This window comes from Oncorhynchus masou, chromosome 20 (genome assembly GCF_036934945.1).
Source record: "Oncorhynchus masou masou isolate Uvic2021 chromosome 20, UVic_Omas_1.1, whole genome shotgun sequence".
NCBI classification, from domain to species: Eukaryota; Metazoa; Chordata; class Actinopteri; order Salmoniformes; family Salmonidae; genus Oncorhynchus; species Oncorhynchus masou.
The window spans coordinates 27710936-27730935 of NC_088231.1; the positions used below are offsets into that span (position 1 = coordinate 27710936).

The 20000-nt window shown below is 47.9% G+C and overlaps 1 protein-coding gene across 4 annotated transcripts in view; it reads right to left on the reverse strand.

Moving 5' to 3' along the window:
• Positions 1–10681: 10681 nt before the first annotated feature.
• smim14 (small integral membrane protein 14) overlaps positions 10682–20000 on the reverse strand; it is a 15648-nt gene continuing 6329 nt past the window's right edge. For all 4 annotated transcript variants that reach the window (XM_064926807.1, XM_064926810.1, XM_064926806.1 and 1 more), the window contains exon 5: positions 10682–13008. In XM_064926807.1, coding sequence (XP_064782879.1) covers positions 12970–13008 — 39 coding nt within the window. In that variant the 3' untranslated portion in view covers positions 10682–12969. The remainder of the gene's footprint in view (positions 13009–20000) is intronic.

Sequence of the window (20000 nt, forward strand, 5' to 3'; positions counted from 1 at the left end):
TAATCCAACCAGGGTAGGTTACTGTCTAAATGTAATCCCACCAGGGTAGGTTACTGTCTAAATGTAATCCCACCAGGGTAGGTTACTGTCTAAATGTAATCCCACCAGGGTAGGTTACTGTCTAAATGTAATCCCACCAGGGCAGGTTACTGTCTAAATGTAATCCCACCAGGGTAGGTTACTGTCTAAATGTAATCCCACCAGGGTTGGTTACTGTCTAAATGTAATCCCACCAGGGTTGGTTAGGTTACTGTCTAAATGTAATCCTACCAGTTACTGTCTAAATGTAATCCCAACCAGGGTTGGTTAGGTTACTGTCTAAATGTAATCCAACCAGGGTAGGTTACTGTCTAAATGTAATCCCACCAGGGTAGGTTACTGTCTAAATGTAATCCCACCAGGGTAGGTTACTGTCTAAATGTAATCCTACCAGGGTTGGTTAGGTTACTGTCTAAATGTAATCCAACCAGGGTCCCCACCAGGGTAGGTTACTGTCTAAATGTAATCCCACCAGGGTAGGTTACTGTCTAAATGTAATCCTACCAGGGTTGGTTAGGTTACTGTCTAAATGTAATCCCACCAGGGTAGGTTACTGTCTAAATGTAATCCCACCAGGGTAGGTTACTGTCTAAATGTAATCCTACCAGGGTTGGTTAGGTTACTGTCTAAATGTAATCCCACCAGGGTAGGTTACTGTCTAAATGTAATCCCACCAGGGTTAGGTTACTGTCTAAATGTAATCCCACCAGGGTTACTGTCTAAATGTAATCCCACCAGGTTACTGTCTAAATGTAATCCAACCAGGGTTGGTTAGGTTACTGTCTAAATGTAATCCTACCAGGGTTGGTTAGGTTACTGTCTAAATGTAACCCAACCAGGGTTGGGTTGGTTACTGTCTAAATGTAATCCTACCAGGGTTGGTTAGGTTACTGTCTAAATGTAATCCAACCAGGGTTGGTTAGGTTACTGTCTAAATGTAATCCCACCAGGGTAGGTTACTGTCTAAATGTAATCCCACCAGGGCAGGTTACTGTCTAAATGTAATCCCACCAGGGTAGGTTACTGTCTAAATGTAATCCCACCAGGGTAGGTTACTGTCTAAATGTAATCCCACCAGGGTAGGTTACTGTCTAAATGTAATCCCACCAGGGCAGGTTACTGTCTAAATGTAATCCCACCAGGGTAGGTTACTGTCTAAATGTAATCCCACCAGGGTTGGTTAGGTTACTGTCTAAATGTAATCCCACCAGGGTTGGTTAGGTTACTGTCTAAATGTAATCCTACCAGGGTTGGGTTGGTTACTGTCTAAATGTAACCCAACCAGGGTAGGTTACTGTCTAAATGTAATCCAACCAGGGTAGGTTACTGTCTAAATGTAATCCTACCAGGGTTGGTTAGGTTACTGTCTAAATGTAATCCCACCAGGGTAGGTTACTGTCTAAATGTAATCCCACCAGGGTAGGTTACTGTCTAAATGTAATCCCACCAGGGTAGGTTACTGTCTAAATGTAATCCCACCAGGGTAGGTTACTGTCTAAATGTAATCCAACCAGGGTTGGTTAGGTTACTGTCTAAATGTAATCCTACCAGGGTTGGTTAGGTTACTGTCTAAATGTAACCCAACCAGGGTTGGGTTGGTTACTGTCTAAATGTAATCCTACCAGGGTTGGTTAGGTTACTGTCTAAATGTAATCCAACCAGGGTAGGTTACTGTCTAAATGTAATCCCACCAGGGTAGGTTACTGTTACTAAATGTAATCCCACCAGGGTAGGTTACTGTCTAAATGTAATCCCACCAGGGTAGGTTACTGTCTAAATGTAATCCCACCAGGGTAGGTTACTGTCTAAATGTAATCCAACCAGGGCAGGTTACTGTCTAAATGTAATCCCACCAGGGTAGGTTACTGTCTAAATGTAATCCCACCAGGGTAGGTTACTGTCTAAATGTAATCCCACCAGGGTAGGTTACTGTCTAAATGTAATCCAACCAGGTTCATTGGTTACTGTCTAAATGTAACCCAACCAGGGTAGGTTACTGTCTAAATGTAATCCAACCAGGGTAGGTTACTGTCTAAATGTAATCCCACCAGGGTAGGTTACTGTCTAAATGTAATCCCACCAGGTTAGGTTACTGTCTAAATGTAATCCAACCAGGGTAGGTTACTGTCTAAATGTAATCCAACCAGGGTAGGTTACTGTCTAAATGTAATCCAACCAGGGCAGGTTACTGTCTAAATGTAATCCAACCAGGGTAGGTTACTGTCTAAATGTAATCCCACCAGGGTAGGTTACTGTCTAAATGTAATCCCACCAGGGTAGGTTACTGTCTAAATGTAATCCCACCAGGGTAGGTTACTGTCTAAATGTAATCCCACCAGGTTAGGTTACTGTCTAAATGTAATCCAACCAGGGTAGGTTACTGTCTAAATGTAATCCAACCAGGGTTTACTGGGGGTAGGTTACTGTCTAAATGTAATCCAACCAGGGTAGGTTACTGTCTAAATGTAATCCCACCAGGGTTTACTGTCTAAATGGTAGGTTACTGTCTAAATGTAATCCAACCAGGGTAGGTTACTGTCTAAATGTAATCCAACCAGGGTTGGTTAGGTTACTGTCTAAATGTAATCCAACCAGGGTAGGTTACTGTCTAAATGTAATCCCACCAGGGTAGGTTACTGTCTAAATGTAATCCAACCAGGGTAGGTTACTGTCTAAATGTAATCCAACCAGGGTAGGTTACTGTCTAAATGTAATCCAACCAGGGTTGGGTAGGTTACTGTCTAAATGTAATCCCACCAGGGTAGGTTACTGTCTAAATGTAATCTAACCAGGGTTGGTTACTGTCTAAATGTAATCCAACCAGGGTTGGTTACTGTCTAAATGTAATCCATTACAGTTACTAGTTACCAGTCCCAAAATAGTAATCGGTAATGTAATCTGATTACATTCAGTTACTTTTAGATTACTTTTCCCCTTAAGAGGCATTAGAAGAAGACAAACATGTATGTTACCAATTGAATGCCATCTATTGCAGGATAAATCAATGTTAGAGTTTACATAGCTGGTCATATATGGATGTTAAATTTTACTTTATGGGTTGGTTTTGCTTTCTGTTACTTATAACAATACAATTACATTTTATCTTTGTTTTTTTTTAATACAAAGTCTATCAGAATTCCAGTCATTAAAAAAAAAAAACATGTATAGCCCTTAATCTTCAAGAATAGGACTTGGAAATATGAAAGTATAGATTAGCCAAATAGTTTTACCTGAGCATAAGCCCAAAACAAAAGGACTTTTTTTGCTGAAAACTAAGGACTTATTAGCCAACTCTACTCTGTTGTTTATGATGTTGTTGTCATGGAGACGGATTGGGCATTTGACCAGCTGTTGCAAGAGCTCATTGTCCACTGGTTTCAAAAACAATGATTGGTAAAGGGCAGATTAAATGTATTGAATTCAAAATCATTAATGGGTTCAAAATACACGTTTAGATTTGTGAACAGCCATCCACAACAACCACAATCCGTAAAGAGCAAATATCTAAATGAGAGAGTAGCAGTGTGATTCACGTCAATGCTCTATGTAGATATCAATAGTAAGTGATGTCCGTATCGCCGTAGACGACACCCCTGCTGTCATCCTGACCGCCAAGCCTTTATTCAAGTTGGATCATGTTTGGATGCCGACAGCAGTCGCACCGTTGTGGAAGACACAGCTTGGACTGCAGCCGAGAAAAACCTTCTCCTGCTCTTTCCCCGCGATCCATGAAAACTCATTTGGTGTGTCATCATTAGTGGTCTCTGATTGGTGTGTCATCATTCGTGGTCTCTGATTGGTGGTAATCATTTGGTGTGTCATCATTCGTGGTCTCTGATTGGTGTGTCATCATTCGTGGTCTCTGATTGGTGGTAATCATTTGGTGTGTCATCATTCGTGGTCTCTGATTGGTGGTAATCATTTGGTGTGTCATCATTAGTGGTCTCTGATTGGTGGTCAGACTCACTCAGGTGGAACACATTTAAACATTGTGCCTTTTTTTCCCTCCGATGCTGATTTGACCGTCATTGAGAGAAGTGTCAACAAACATTTTTTTCCCCCACAAACCTCCTTTCTGAATTTAAAACTAATCATCTAGTTTTTCAAAAAGTATTTGTAATCTGACTACAACATGTTTGCTGGTAAAGTTACGGATTTTACATGTAATCCGTTACTCCCCAACCCTGGTGGGCAACTGGCAAGGAGCAACTCCCTGGAGGGAAGAGACCTTAATAAAACAAACTAGAAAAGACGAGACGAATTGAACGTCAGAGTATATGACCCTCACCTGAGTAAGGAAATAGAAGCCAAATAGCGCATTTTAAAAATAGTTGTATAATGTTTGGAGAAAGGTTTTGTGTCTGTGCAACGGAGCACCTTGTTGGAAAAGAAAACGAGATTATTACGTAACTGTGTGTAAATGTACTGTAACGAAACAGGCAGGGAGTGGGACTTGAACCCTCAACCTTCGAAACCCGAAGTCCAGCGTGATATCAACTGTGCCCCCGAACGTATACTCAAGTGGCAAAGTCAATATCCGCGTTTATAAACCCAGGGTCGTTACACTGCTAAACTCTGCGCAACAACTTTCACAATGAAGTCAGACGTCGAGGCATTAATCCAGAATGTCGGAAACCAGTTTAATACAAGGATGTTTTTTTTTTATTCCGTTCTGATTTAGGGTGCGTTCGTAAATTCACTCTGGCTAGCTACTCCGATTTCAGGGCGTCTTGAGTGTGGCAGAGCACAGAAACACTGGATGAATTTACGAACCAATCAACACCCGTTAAAATATGGCCGCTGTCAGTAAACAGTCGGGCAAAAAAAGAGAAAAGAAGAAGCATAATTTAAATTGTTTTCCAGTAGCACAGTTACAGTCCACCAACACTTTGGATAACATGAAAACATCCTAACCAGCTCTGCTTGGTTGAGTAAAAATGTGTCAGATTGGAGGTGTTCTCTCATTTGTGTCTCCTGAAGTAGCTAGCAAATTAACATTAGTCAAGCACCGAAGTTAGGGTCAGAAAACTGAATTTTCGAACGCACCCTTGGTTGGATTATTCTTCTCGACTGAAGTGAATCAGAGAGAGAGAGAGAGATATCAATCTCAACAAATATGAGCGTCCAAAGGTTTCAGTAGCAGTTATAACGTTATTATAATTTATTAATAATGATATAGCTATTTAGTGGTAAAACACTTACCACTGCGGAGACAACTACCCGATCTCACGGATAAAATTCAATTCGCAAAAAATTCACTTCCGTTATGGGTATAATCAGATGTCTTCCTTGTTACTGATGCGATGTAAATTTTATCACTGAAATATTGTTGCTTTGAAGATCTTGGGGTTGTGGAAGGGGTCTCTTGTCGATAGTTGCTGTACTGAAGAACCCTTTAGTTACAAATGAGAGGTCAGTAATGTTGCATTTTATGCTGAGTTTCCACTAGATGCCACAGTCACAAAGTAAAATTGGCTCTATTGTATAAATTCATACAAAAATGAGATGTTTGCTCTTAATTTAGGGTTAGGTATAAGGTTAGCAGTGTGGTTAAGGTTTAAAATAAAATATTTAATTAAGAGAAATAGGCGGCGTTTTTTTGTGACTTTGTGTCTGTGGTAACTAGTGGCGACCCTTGTACAAATTGGGCGAAGTAAAGTCTTCCGGGGTTCTGCGTCGCGTACAGCCAACCAGCGAGTGAGACGTCATGAATGGTTAGATCGGCATTGGGGCAGGGTTCAAAAAGATTAACATTACAGCGTTGTCATGGTGAGCTCAGCTGGAATGAATTTGTTTCTGTCCTAGATAGCCTCCTATATAGGGCTCTGGTCCAAACTAGTGCACTATGTAGGAATCGGTGCCATTTGGGATACATGCCAGTATCACTGAAATGTGCTTTTAAATGACTTTGACAAATAGGACATGAATGATTAGGTTGGATTTGAGAAGAGGACAGAGAGTTGTTAACCTTGTTCACACAATACCTTTATCTATTGACAACCCAGGACAGAGTCAGACAGACAGACTGGGAGTCAGACAGACAGACGGGGAGTCAGACAGACACACAGACAGACAGACTGGGAGTCAGACAGACAGACTGGGAGTCAGACAGACACACAGGGAGTCAGACAGACAGACTGGGAGTCAGACAGACAGACGGGAGTCAGACAGACAGACTGGGAGTCAGGGAGTCAGACAGACAGACAGGGAGTCAGACAGACAGACTGGGAGTCAGACAGACAGACGGGGAGTCAGACAGACAGGGGGAGTCAGACAGACAGACGGGGAGTCAGACAGACAGACAGTCAGACAGGACTGGGAGTCAGACAGACACACAGGGAGTCAGACAGACAGAGTCAGACAGACAGACTGTCAGACAGACAGACGTGGAGTCAGACAGACACACAGACAGACTGGGAGTCAGACAGACAGACTGGGAGTCAGACAGACAGACTGGGAGTCAGACAGACAGACAGGGAGTCAGACAGGCACACAGGGAGTCAGACAGACAGACTGGGAGTCAGACAGACACACAGGGAGTCAAGACAGACAGACTGGGAGCCAGACAGACAGACTGGGAGTCAGACAGACAGACTGGGAGTCAAGACAGACAGACTGGGAGTCAGACAGACAGACTGGGAGTCAGACAGACAGACTGGGAGTCAGACAGACAGACTGGGAGTCAGACAGACACAGACAGACATAAATGGGAGTCAGACAGACAGACTGGGAGTCAGACAGGAAGTCAGACAGACAGACAGGAAATCAGACAGCGGACCAGGAAGCTGTGGTATTACAGTTTATTTGTTGTTTTGGAAGGTAAAGTGCATAGTTGAAGCCCTTTGTCTCTGTTAAACCTGTTCCTTATATAGTACACTACTATAGACCATATTCCCTATATAGTGGTACTACTATAGACCCTGTTCCCTATATAGTACACTACTATAGACCAGAGCCCTATTCCCTATATAGTGGTACTACTATAGACCCTATTCCCCTATATAGTACACTACTATAGACCAGAGCCCTATTCCCTATATAGTGGTACTACTATAGACCCTATTCCCTATATAGTGCACTACTATAGACCAGAGCCCTATTCCCTATATAGTGGTACTACTATAGACCAGAGCCCTATTCCCTATATAGTGCACTACTATAGACTAGAGCCCTATTCCCTATATAGTGGTACTACTATAGACCAGAGCCCTATTCCCTATATAGTGGTACTACAATAGACCAGAGCCCTATTCCCTATATAGTGGTACTACTATAGACCAGAGCCCTATTCCCTATATAGTGGTACTACTATAGACCAGAGCCCTATTCCCTATATAGTGGTACTACTATAGACCAGAACCCTATTCCCTATATAGTACACTACTATAGACCCTATTCCCTATATAGTGGTACTACTATAGACCCTATTCCCTATATAGTACACTACTATAGACCAGAGCCCTATTCCCTATATAGTGGTACTACTATAGACCAGAGCCCTATTCCCTATATAGTGGTACTACTATAGACCAGAGCCCTATTCCCTATATAGTGGTACTACTATAGACCAGAACCCTATTCCCTATATAGTACACTACTATAGACACTATTCCCTATATAGTGGTACTACTATAGACCCTATTCCCTATATAGTACACTACTATAGACCAGAGCCCTATTCCCTATATAGTGGTACTACTATAGACCAGAGCCCTATTCCCTATATAGTACACTACCATAGATCAGAGCCCTATTCCCTATATAGTGGTACTACTATAGACCAGAGCCCTATTCCCTATATAGTGGTACTACTATAGACCCTATTCCCTATATAGTACACTACTATAGACCAGAGCCATATTCCCTATATAGTGGTACTACTATAGACCCTATTCCCTATATAGTACACTACTATAGACCAGAGCCCTATTCCCTATATAGTGGTACTACTATAGACCCTATTCCCTATATAGTGCACTACTATAGACCAGAGCCCTATTCCCTATATAGTGGTACTACTATACACCCTGTTCCCTATATAGTACACTACTATAGACCAGAGCCATATTCCCTATATAGTGGTACTACTATAGACCCTATTCCCTATATAGTACACTACTATAGACCAGAGCCCTATTCCCTATATAGTGGTACTACTATAGACCCTATTCCCTATATAGTGCACTACTATAGACCAGAGCCCTATTCCCTATATAGTGGTACTACTATAGACCAGAGCCCTATTCCCTATATAGTGGTACTACTATAGACCAGAGCCCTATTCCCTATATAGTGCACTACTATAGACCAGAGCCCTATTCCCTATATAGTGGTACTACTATAGACCAGAGCCCTATTCCCTATATAGTGGTACTACAATAGACCAGAGCCCTATTCCCTATATAGTGGTACTACTAGACCAGAGCCCTATTCCCTATATAGTGGTACTACTATAGACCAGAGCCCTATTCCCTATATAGTGGTACTACTATAGACCAGAGCCCTATTCCCTATATAGTGGTACTACTTTAAACCAGAGCCCTATTCCCTATATAGTGGTACTACTATAGACCAGAACCCTATTCCCTATATAGTACACTACTATAGACCCTATTCCCTATATAGTGGTACTACTATAGACCCTATTCCCTATATAGTACACTACTATAGACCAGAGCCCTATTCCCTATATAGTACACTACTATAGACCAGAGCCCTATCCCCTATATAGTGCACTACTTCTGACTAGACCCCTCCTTTTGTTGTTGACATACCGGGTCCTGGTCAAAGTAGTGACCCTGGTTCGAATCCAGGCTGTATGACAACCGGCCGTGATTGGGAGTCCCCCCGGGCGGCGAACAATTGGCCCGGTGTCGTCCCGGTTTGGCCACTGTAGGTGGTCGTTTAAAATAATCATTTATTCTTAACTGACTTACCAAGTTAAATAAAAGTTACATTCAAATAAACTGTATATAGGGAATAGGGTGCCTAAGTAGTGCACTATACTGTATATGGGGAATAGGGTGCCTAAGTAGTGCACTATACTGTATATAGGGAATAGGGTGCCTAAGTAGTGCACTATACTGTATATAGGGAATAGGGTGCCTAAGTAGTGCACTATACTGTATATGGGGAATAGGGTGCCTAAGTAGTGCACTATACTGTATATAGGGAATAGGGTGCCTAAGTAGTGCACTATACTGTATATGGGGAATAGGGTGCCTAAGTAGTGCACTATACTGTATATAGGGAATAGGGTGCCTAAGTAGTGCACTATACTGTATATAGGGAATAGGGTGCCTAAGTAGTGCACTATACTGTATATGGGGAATAGGGTGCCTAAGTAGTGCACTATACTGTATATAGGGAATAGGGTGCCTAAGTAGTGCACTATACTGTATATAGGGAATAGGGTGCCTAAGTAGTGCACTATACTGTATATGGGGAATAGGGTGCCTAAGTAGTGCACTATACTGTATATAGGGAATAGGGTGCCTAAGTAGTGCACTATACTGTAGATAGGGAATAGGGTGCCTAAGTAGTGCACTATACTGTATATGGGGAATAGGGTGCCTAAGTAGTGCACTATACTGTATATAGGGAATAGGGTGCCTAAGTAGTGCACTATACTGTAGATAGGGAATAGGGTGCCTAAGTAGTGCACTATACTGTAGATAGGGAATAGGGTGCCTAAGTAGTGCACTATACTGTATATAGGGAATAGGGTGCCTAAGTAGTGCACTATACTGTATATGGGGAATAGGGTGCCTAAGTAGTGCACTATACTGTATATAGGGAATAGGGTGCCTAAGTAGTGCACTATAATGTATATAGGGAATAGGGTGCCTAAGTAGTGCACTATAATGTATATAGGGAATAGGGTGCCTAAGTAGTGCACTATACTGTATATGGGGAATAGGATGCCTAAGTAGTGCACTATACTGTATATAGGGAATAGGGTGCCTAAGTAGTGCACTATACTGTATATAGGGAATATGGTGCCTAAGTAGTGCACTATACTGTATATAGGGAATAGGGTGCCTAAGTAGTGCACTATAATGTATATAGGGAATAGGGTGCCTAAGTAGTTCACTATACTGTATATGGGGAATAGGGTGCCTAAGTAGTGCACTATACTGTATATGGGGAATAGGGTGCCTAAGTAGTGCACTATACTGTATATGCGGAATAGGGTGCCTAAGTAGTGCACTATACTGTATATAGGGAATAGGGTGCCTAAGTAGTGCACTACACTGCCTACCTCAGACCCCCCCCACCTACCACAGACCCCTCCTACCCACCTCAGACCCCCCCTGCCTACCTCAGACCCCCCCTGCCTACCTCAGACCCCCCCTGCCTACCACAGACCCCTCCTACCCACCTCAGACCCCCCCTGCCTACCACAGACCCCTCCTACCCACCTCAGACCCCCCCTGCCTACCTCAGACCCCCCTGCCTACCTCAGACCCCCCTGACTACCTCAGACCCCCCTGCCTACCTCAGACCCCCCCTGCCTACCTCAGACCCCCCTGCCTACCTCAGACCCCCCTACCTACCTCAGACCCCCCTACCTCAGACCACCCTCTACCTACCTCAGACCCCCCTACCTACCTCAGACCCCCCTACCTACCTCAGACCCCCCCCACCTACCTCAGACCCTTTATTATGAAGGTGAGAACACGTAACAAAACACCATTTTAGTAAAACATCTCTTACACTAGGAGACCCCCCCTGCTAGGCCTCACAGCATAGGCTTCCCAAAGCACACCCTATTGTCTAAATAGTACACTACTCTTGCCAGAGCCCTGGACTGAAGTAGGGCACTATATAGGGACTAGGGATACATTTTTGGGGAGAAGACAAGTTCACGTTCACTCTGCCCAACACCGAACAGAGAGAGAGTCGGGGGTTAATATAAAATAGCCTTTTCAAAATGGTGTATCGGCTTCAAAACAGACAGATAAAAAATAAAAAACCCTGGAGTGTATTCATTACGTCTTGCAACGGAAACCGTTTACCATTTTACAAACCAAACAACAGCAAACAGAACGAAACGGGGGAGGAACCTACCGACATTTGCCCAATAGAAACTCTGGAGTAAAAGAAATGGTTTCTGATGCGAAACATTTTTTGTTCGTTTTTGTTGTTGCAACAAACTAAAAAAACGTTTTGCAACAGAATAGACATAATGAATACACCCCCATGACCTGACTACACAACAACACAGTTGAACTTACACTATGACATCATCAACGCGCGCTACACTCAGATCCATTGTGACATCACCGCGGAATGTCGGGGTGTTGATTCTGAAGAGCCCCTCCCCCTCTCTTGTTGCTAAGTGATTCTACGACTAGTGACTAGCTAGTTGATCAGACCAATCAATAAACTACATGACTAGTGACTAGCTAGTTGACCTTATTAACAAAATAATGTCTGAGTCCCAAATTGCACCCCAATCTATGTAGTGCACTAATTCTGACAAGAGCGCTATGTAGTGCACTAATTCTGACTAGAGCCCTATGTAGTGCACTAATTCTGACTAGAGCCCTATGTAGTGCACTAATTCTGACTAGAGCCCTATGTAGTGCACTAATTCTGACTAGAGCCCTATGTAGTGCACTAATTCTGACTAGAGCCCTATGTAGTGCACTAATTCTGACAAGAGCCCTATGTAGTGCACTAATTCTGACTAGAGCCCTATGTAGTGCACTAATTCTGACTAGAGCCCTATGTAGTGCACTAATTCTGACAAGAGCCCTATGTAGTGCACTAGAAAGGCCATCTGAGACCCAGCCAGTGATGCCCAGAGGAAAGAGGACAGGCCGATCCAGTCTCTACATTCCCCTCTGAGTTAGATTAGTAAAACACACAAAGTGGAATTTCTAAATGTGTTTTTTTTAGATCAACAGTTTCTCTCTTATGTTAGCCACTTATAGACGTGGGTACACAGACCCGTGATCAACTGTGGCCCCTCCTGATGATGGCAGATCTTTGTTGTGGATCCCACCCCCCCAACCCTGACCTATATAGTGCACTACCCCATAGGGCTCTGGTCTAAAGTAGTGCACTACCCCATAGGGCTCTGGTCTAAAGTAGTGCACTACCCCCATAGGGCTCTGGTCTAAAGTAGTGCACTACCCCCATAGGGCTCTGGTCTAAAGTAGTGCACTACCCCATAGGGCTCTGGTCTAAAGTAGTGCACTACCCCATAGGGCTCTGGTCTAAAGTAGTGCACTACCCCATAGGGCTCTGGTCTAAAGTAGTGCACTACCCCCATAGGGCTCTGGTCTAAAGTAGTGCACTACCCCCATAGGGCTCTGGTCTAAAGTAGTGCACTACCCCCATAGGGCTCTGGTCTAAAGTAGTGCACTACCCCATAGGGCTCTGGTCTAAAGTAGTGCACTACCCCATAGGGCTCTGGTCTAAAGTAGCGCACTACCCCATAGGGCTCTGGTCTAAAGTTGTGCACTACCCCCATAGGCCTCTGGTCTAAAGTTGTGCACTACCCCCATAGGCCTCTGGTCTAAAGTAGTGCACTAAACAGGAAATGCATTGTGATGTACAGGGGTCGGAGGTCGCAGTAAGCTGTTGGGTTCCGAGGTACCAACGTAGAACGGGCAGAACGTCTGGTGGAGATGTTGGGTTGTCCAGTAGAACGTCTGGAGGAGATGTTGGGTTGTCCAGTAGAACGTCTGGAGGAGATGTTGGGTTGTCCAGTAGAACGTCTGGAGGAGATGTTGGTTTGTCCAGTAGAACGTCTGGAGGAGATGTTGGGTTGTCCAGTAGAACGTCTGGAGGAGATGTTGGGTTGTCCAGTAGAACGTCTGGTGGAGATGTTGGGTTGTCCAGTAGAACGTCTGGTGGAGATGTTGGGTTGTCCAGTAGAACGTCTGGTTCTCTCCGGTTCTGTCCCATCTGGTTCTGCTGCTAGTCCACTGGTGGAGCTGGGGGATCCTGGTCACGACTCTGTTAAACAGCAGGAGCAACGGTCAATAAACAAATACATACAACAATATCAAAACCATCCCTCCATCCACCCTCCTCTTCTCCATCCACCCTCCTCAAATACATACAACAATATCAAAACCATCCCTCCATCCACCCTCCTCTTCTCCATCCACCCTCCTCTTCTCTATCCACCCTCCTCAAATACATACAACAATATCAAAACCATCCCTCCATCCACCCTCCTCTTCTCCATCCACCCTCCTCTTCTCCATCCACCCTCCTCAAATACATACAACAATATCAAAACCATCCCTCCATCCACCCTCCTCTTCTCCATCCACCCTCCTCTTCTCCATCCACCCTCCTCTTCTCCATCCACCCTCCTCTTCTCCATCCACCCTCCTCAAATACATACAACAATATCAAAACCATCCCTCCATCCACCCTCCTCTTCTCCATCCACCCTCCTCAAATACATACAACAATATCAAAACCATCCCTCCATCCACCCTCCTCTTCTCCATCCACCCTCTTCTCCTCCATCCACCCTCTTCTCCTCCATCCACCCTCTTCTCCTCCATCCACCCTCCTCTTCTCCATCCACCCTCCTCAAATACATACAACAATATCAAAACCATCCCTCCATCCACCCTCCTCTTCTCCTCCATCCACCCTCCTCTTCCTCCCTCCATCCATCCACCCTCCTCTTCTCCATCCACCCCCTCTTCTCCATCCACCCTCCTCTTACTCCATCCACCCTCCCTCTTCTCCATCCACCCAGTAGGTTCCTCTTCTCCATCCACCCAGTAGGTCCTCTTCTCCATCCACCCTCCTCTTTTCCATCCACCCTCCTCTTGTCCATCCCCTCCTCTTCCCTCCATCTGAGGTCCAGTAGGTTCCCTCCTCTCTCCACCCATCCTCCTCTTCCATACCTCATCCACCCCCTCCTCTCCCCTCCATCCTACACTGTGAGGTCCAGTAGGTTCCTCCTTCTCCATACATCCCCCTCCTCCCTGTGACCAGTCCTCCCTCCATACCTACACTGTGAGGTCCAGTAGGTTCCCTCCTCCTCCCTCCATACCTAAACTGTGAGGTCCAGTAGGTTCCCCTCCTCCATCCTACACTCCCTCCATACCTACACTGTGAGGTCCAGTAGGTTCCCTCCTCCTCCCCCTCCATACCTACACTGTGAGGTCTGGTTCCCTCCTCCTCCCCCTCCATACCTACACTGTGAGGTCCAGTAGGTTCCCTCCTCCTCCCTCCATACCTAAACTGTGAGGTCCAGTAGGTTCCCTCCTCCTCCCTCCATACCTACACTGTGAGGTCCAGTAGGTTCCCTCCTCCTCCTCCCTCCATACCTACACTGTGAGGTCCAGTAGGTTCCCTCCTCCTCCCCCTCCATACCTACACTGTGAGGTCCAGTAGGTTCCTCCTCCTCCCTCCATACCTCCATCCACCTATACACACTGTGAGGTCCAGTAGGTTCCCTCCTCCTCCTCCATACCTCCATCCACCTACACACTGTGAGGTCCAGTAGGTTCCCTCCTCCTCCCTCCATACCTACACTGTGAGGTCCTACACTGTGAGGTCCAGTAGGTTCCCTCCTCCCATCCCACTCCATACCTACACTGTGAGGTCCAGTAGGTTCCTCCCTCCATACCTACCTCCAGTAGGTTCCCCCTCCTCCCTCCATACCTACACTGTGAGGTCCAGTAGGTTCCCTCCTCCTCCATACCTACACTCCATACCTACACTGTGAGGTCCAGTAGGTTCCCTCCTCCTCCCTCCATACCTACACTGTGAGGTCCAGTAGGTTCCCTCCTCCTCCCTCCATACCTACACTGTGAGGTCCAGTAGGTTCCTCCTCCTCCCTCCATACCTACACTGTGAGGTCCAGTAGGTTCCCTCCTCCATACCTACACTGTGAGGTCCAGTAGGTTCCCTCCTCCTCCCTCCATACCTACACTGTGAGGTCCAGTAGGTTCCCTCCTCCTCCCTCCATCCTACACTCCATACCTACACTGTGAGGTCCAGTAGGTTCCCTCCTCCTCCCTCCATACCTACACTGTGAGGTCCAGTAGGTTCCCTCCTCCTCCATACCTACACTGTGAGGTCCAGTAGGTTCCCTCCATACCTACACTGTGAGGTCCAGTAGGTTCCCTCCTCCTCCCTCCATACCTACACTGTGAGGTCCAGTAGGTTCCCCTCCTCCTCCCATACCTACACTCCATACCTCCTCCTCCCTCCATACCTACACTGTGAGGTCCAGTAGGTTCCCTCCTCCTCCTCCATCCTACACTCCATACCTATACCTACACTGTGAGGTCCAGTAGGTTCCCTCCTCCTCCCTCCATACCTACACTGTGAGGTCCAGTAGGTTCCCTCCTCCTCCCTCCATACCTACACTGTGAGGTCCTACACTGTGAGGTCCAGTAGGTTCCCTCCTCCTCCATACCTCACTGTGAGGTCCAGTCCATACCTACACTGTGAGGTCCAGTAGGTTCCCTCCTCCTCCCTCCATACCTCCTGTGATACCTACACTGTGAGGTCCAGTAGGTTCCCTCCTCCTCCCTCCATACCTACACTGTGAGGTCCAGTAGGTTCCCTCCTCCTCCCTCCATACCTACACTGTGAGGTCCAGTAGGTTCCCTCCTCCTCCTCCCTCCATACCTACACTGTGAGGTCCAGTAGGTTCCCTCCTCCTCCCCCTCCATACCTACACTGTGAGGTCCAGTAGGTTCCCTCCTCCTCCCTCCATACCTACACTGTGAGGTCCAGTAGGTTCCCTCCTCCTCCCTCCATACCTACACTGTGAGGTCCAGTAGGTTCCCCTCCTCCCCTCCATACCTACACTCCATACCTACACTGTGAGGTCCAGTAGGTTCCCTCCCTCCTCCCTCCATACCTACACTGTGAGGTCCAGTAGGTTCCCTCCTCCTCCCCCTCCATACCTACACTGTGAGGTCCAGTAGGTTCCCTCCTCCTCCTCCATACCTCCATACACTGTGAGGTCCAGTAGGTTCCCTCCTCCTCCCTCCATACCTACACTGTGAGGTCCAGTAGGTTCCCTCCTCCTCCCTCCATACCTCCATACTGTGAGGTCCAGTAGGTTCCCTCCTCCTCCCCTCCTGTGATACCTACACTGTGAGGTCCAGTAGGTTCCCTCCTCCTCCCTCCATACCTACACTGTGAGGTCCAGTAGGTTCCTCCCTCCTCCTCCCTCCATACCTACACTGTGAGGTCCAGTAGGTTCCCTCCTCCTCCCTCCATACCTACACTGTGAGGTCCAGTAGGTTCCCTCCTCCCTCCCTCACTCCAGTCCATACCTACACTGTGAGGTCCAGTAGGTTCCCTCCTCCTCCCTCCATACCTACACTGTGAGGTCCAGTAGGTTCCCTCCTCCTCCCTCCATACTCCATACCTACACTGTGAGGTCCAGTAGGTTCCTCCTCCTCCTCCCTCCATACCTACACTGTGAGGTCCAGTAGGTTCCCTCCTCCTCCCTCCATACCTACACTGTGAGGTCCAGTAGGTTCCCTCCTCCTCCTCCCTCCATACCTACACTGTGAGGTCCAGTAGGTTCCCTCCTCCTCCCTCCATACCTACACTGTGAGGTCCAGTAGGTTCCCTCCTCCTCCCTCCATACCTACACTGTGAGGTCCAGTAGGTTCCCTCCTCCTCCCTCCATACCTCCTGTGAGGTCCCCTACACTGTGAGGTCCAGTAGGTTCCCTCCTCCTCCCTCCATACCTACACTGTGAGGTCCAGTAGGTTCCCTCCTCCTCCCTCCATACCTACACTGTGAGGTCCAGTAGGTTCCCCTCCTCCTCCCTCCATACCTACACTGTGAGGTCCAGTAGGTTCCCTCCTCCTCCCTCCATACCTACACTGTGAGGTCCAGTAGGTTCCCTCCTCCTCCCTCCATACCTACACTGTGAGGTCCAGTAGGTTCCCTCCTCCTCCCTCCATACCTACACTGTGAGGTCCAGTAGGTTCCCTCCTCCTCCCTCCATACCTACACTGTGAGGTCCAGTAGGTTCCCTCCTCCTCCTCCCTCCATACCTACACTGTGAGGTCCAGTAGGTTCCCTCCTCCTCCTCCATCCTATACCTACACTGTGAGGTCCAGTAGGTTCCCTCCTCCTCCCTCCATACCTACACTGTGAGGTCCAGTAGGTTCCCTCCCTCCCTCCATACCTACACTCCATACCTACACTGTGAGGTCCAGTAGGTTCCCTCCTCCTCCCCTCCATACCTATACCTACACTGTGAGGTCCAGTAGGTTCCCTCCTCCTCCCTCCATACCTACACTGTGAGGTCCAGTAGGTTCCCCCCCTCCTCCTCCCTCCATACCTACACTGTGAGGTCCAGTAGGTTCCCTCCTCCTCCCTCCATACCTACACTGTGAGGTCCAGTAGGTTCCCTCCTCCTCCCTCCATACCTACACTGTGAGGTCCAGTAGGTTCCCCTCCTCCTCCCTCCATACCTACACTGTGAGGTCCAGTAGGTTCCCTCCTCCTCCCTCCATACCTACACTGTGAGGTCCAGTAGGTTCCCTCCTCCTCCCTCCATACCTACACTGTGAGGTCCAGTAGGTTCCCCTCCTCCTCCCTCCATACCTACACTGTGAGGTCCAGTAGGTTCCCTCCTCCTCCCTCCATACCTACACTGTGAGGTCCAGTAGGTTCCCTCCTCCTCCTCCCTCCATACCTACACTGTGAGGTCCAGTAGGTTCCCTCCTCCTCCCTCCATACCTACACTGTGAGGTCCAGTAGGTTCCCCCTCCTCCTCCTCCATACCTACACTGTGAGGTCCAGTAGGTTCCCTCCATATACCTACACTGTGAGGTCCAGTAGGTTCCCTCCTCCTCCCCTCCATACCTACACTGTGAGGTCCAGTAGGTTCCCTCCTCCTCCCTCCATACCTACACTGTGAGGTCCAGTAGGTTCCCTCCTCCTCCCTCCATACCTACACTGTGAGGTCCAGTAGGTTCCCTCCTCCTCCTCCCTCCATACCTACACTGTGAGGTCCAGTAGGTTCCCTCCTCCTCCCTCCATACCTACACTGTGAGGTCCAGTAGGTTCCCTCCTCCTCCCTCCATACCTACACTGTGAGGTCCAGTAGGTTCCCTCCTCCTCCCTCCATACCTACACTGTGAGGTCCCCTCCTCCTCCCTCCATACCTACACTGGTCCAGTCCCTCCTCCTCCATACCTACACTCCATACCTACACTGTGAGGTCCAGTAGGTTCCCTCCTCCTCCCTCCATACCTACACTGTGAGGTCCAGTAGGTTCCCTCCTCCTCCCCTCCATACCTACACTGTGAGGTCCAGTAGGTTCCCTCCTCCTCCCCCTCCATACCTACACTGTGAGGTCCAGTAGGTTCCCTCCTCCTCCCTCCATACCTACACTGTGAGGTCCAGTAGGTTCCCTCCTCCTCCTCCTCCATACCTACACTGTGAGGTCCAGTAGGTTCCCTCCTCCTCCCTCCATACCTACACTGTGAGGTCCAGTAGGTTCCCTCCTCCTCCTCCCTCCATACCTACACTGTGAGGTCCAGTAGGTTCCCTCCTCCTCCCTCCATACCTACACTGTGAGGTCCAGTAGGTTCCCTCCTCCTCCCTCCATACCTACACTGTGAGGTCCAGTAGGTTCCCTCCTCCTCCCTCCATCCCTCCATACCTACACTGTGAGGTCCAGTAGGTTCCCTCCTCCTCCCTCCATACCTACACTGTGAGGTCCAGTAGGTTCCCTCCTCCTCCCCTACACTGTGATCCACCTCCTCCTCCCTCCATACCTACACTGTGAGGTCCAGTAGGTTCCCTCCTCCTCCCCATCCATACCTACACTGTGAGGTCCAGTAGGTTCCCTCCTCCTCCCTCCACACTGTGAGGTCCTATACACACTGTGAGGTCCAGTAGGTTCCCCTCACTCCTCCCTCCCTCCATACCTACACTGTGAGGTCCAGTAGGTTCCCCTCCTCCTCCCTCCATACCTACACTGTGAGGTCCAGTAGGTTCCCTCCTCCTCCCTCCATACCTACACTGTGAGGTCCAGTAGGTTCCCTCCTCCTCCCTCCATACCTACACTGTGAGGTCCAGTAGGTTCCCTCCTACACTCCTCCCTCCATACCTACACTCCAGTGATACCTACACTGTGAGGTCCAGTAGGTTCCCTCCTCCTCCCTCCATACCTACACTGTGAGGTCCAGTAGGTTCCCTCCTCACTCCATACCTACACTGTGAGGTCCAGTAGGTTCCCTCCTCCTCCCTCCATACCTACACTGTGAGGTCCAGTAGGTTCCCTCCTCCTCCTCCATACCTCCATACCTACACTGTGAGGTCCAGTAGGTTCCCTCCTCCTCCTCCCTCCATACCTACACTGTGAGGTCCAGTAGGTTCCCTCCTCCTCCCTCCATACCTACACTGTGAGGTCCAGTAGGTTCCCTCCTCCTCCCTCCATACCTACACTGTGAGGTCCAGTAGGTTCCCTCCTCCATACCTCCTGTGAGGTCCAGTCCATACCTACACTGTGAGGTCCAGTAGGTTCCCCTCCTCCTCCCTCCATACCTACACTGTGAGGTCCAGTAGGTTCCCTCCTCCTCCCTCCATACCTACACTGTGAGGTCCAGTAGGTTCCCTCCATCCTCCTCCAGTAGGTTCTCCATACCTACACTGTGAGGTCCAGTAGGTTCCTCCTCCTCCTCCACTCCATACCTACACTGTGAGGTCCAGTATACCTACACTGGTTTCCCTCCTCCTCCCTCCATACCTACACTGTGAGGTCCAGTAGGTTCCCTCCTCCTCCTCCTCCCTCCATACCTACACTGTGAGGTCCAGTAGGTTCCCTCCTCCTCCCTCCATACCTACACTGTGAGGTCCAGTAGGTTCCCTCCTCCTCCCTCCATACCTACACTGTGAGGTCCAGTAGGTTCCCTCCTCCTCCTCCCTCCATACCTACACTGTGAGGTCCAGTAGGTTCCCTCCTCCTCCTCCTCCATACCTACACTGTG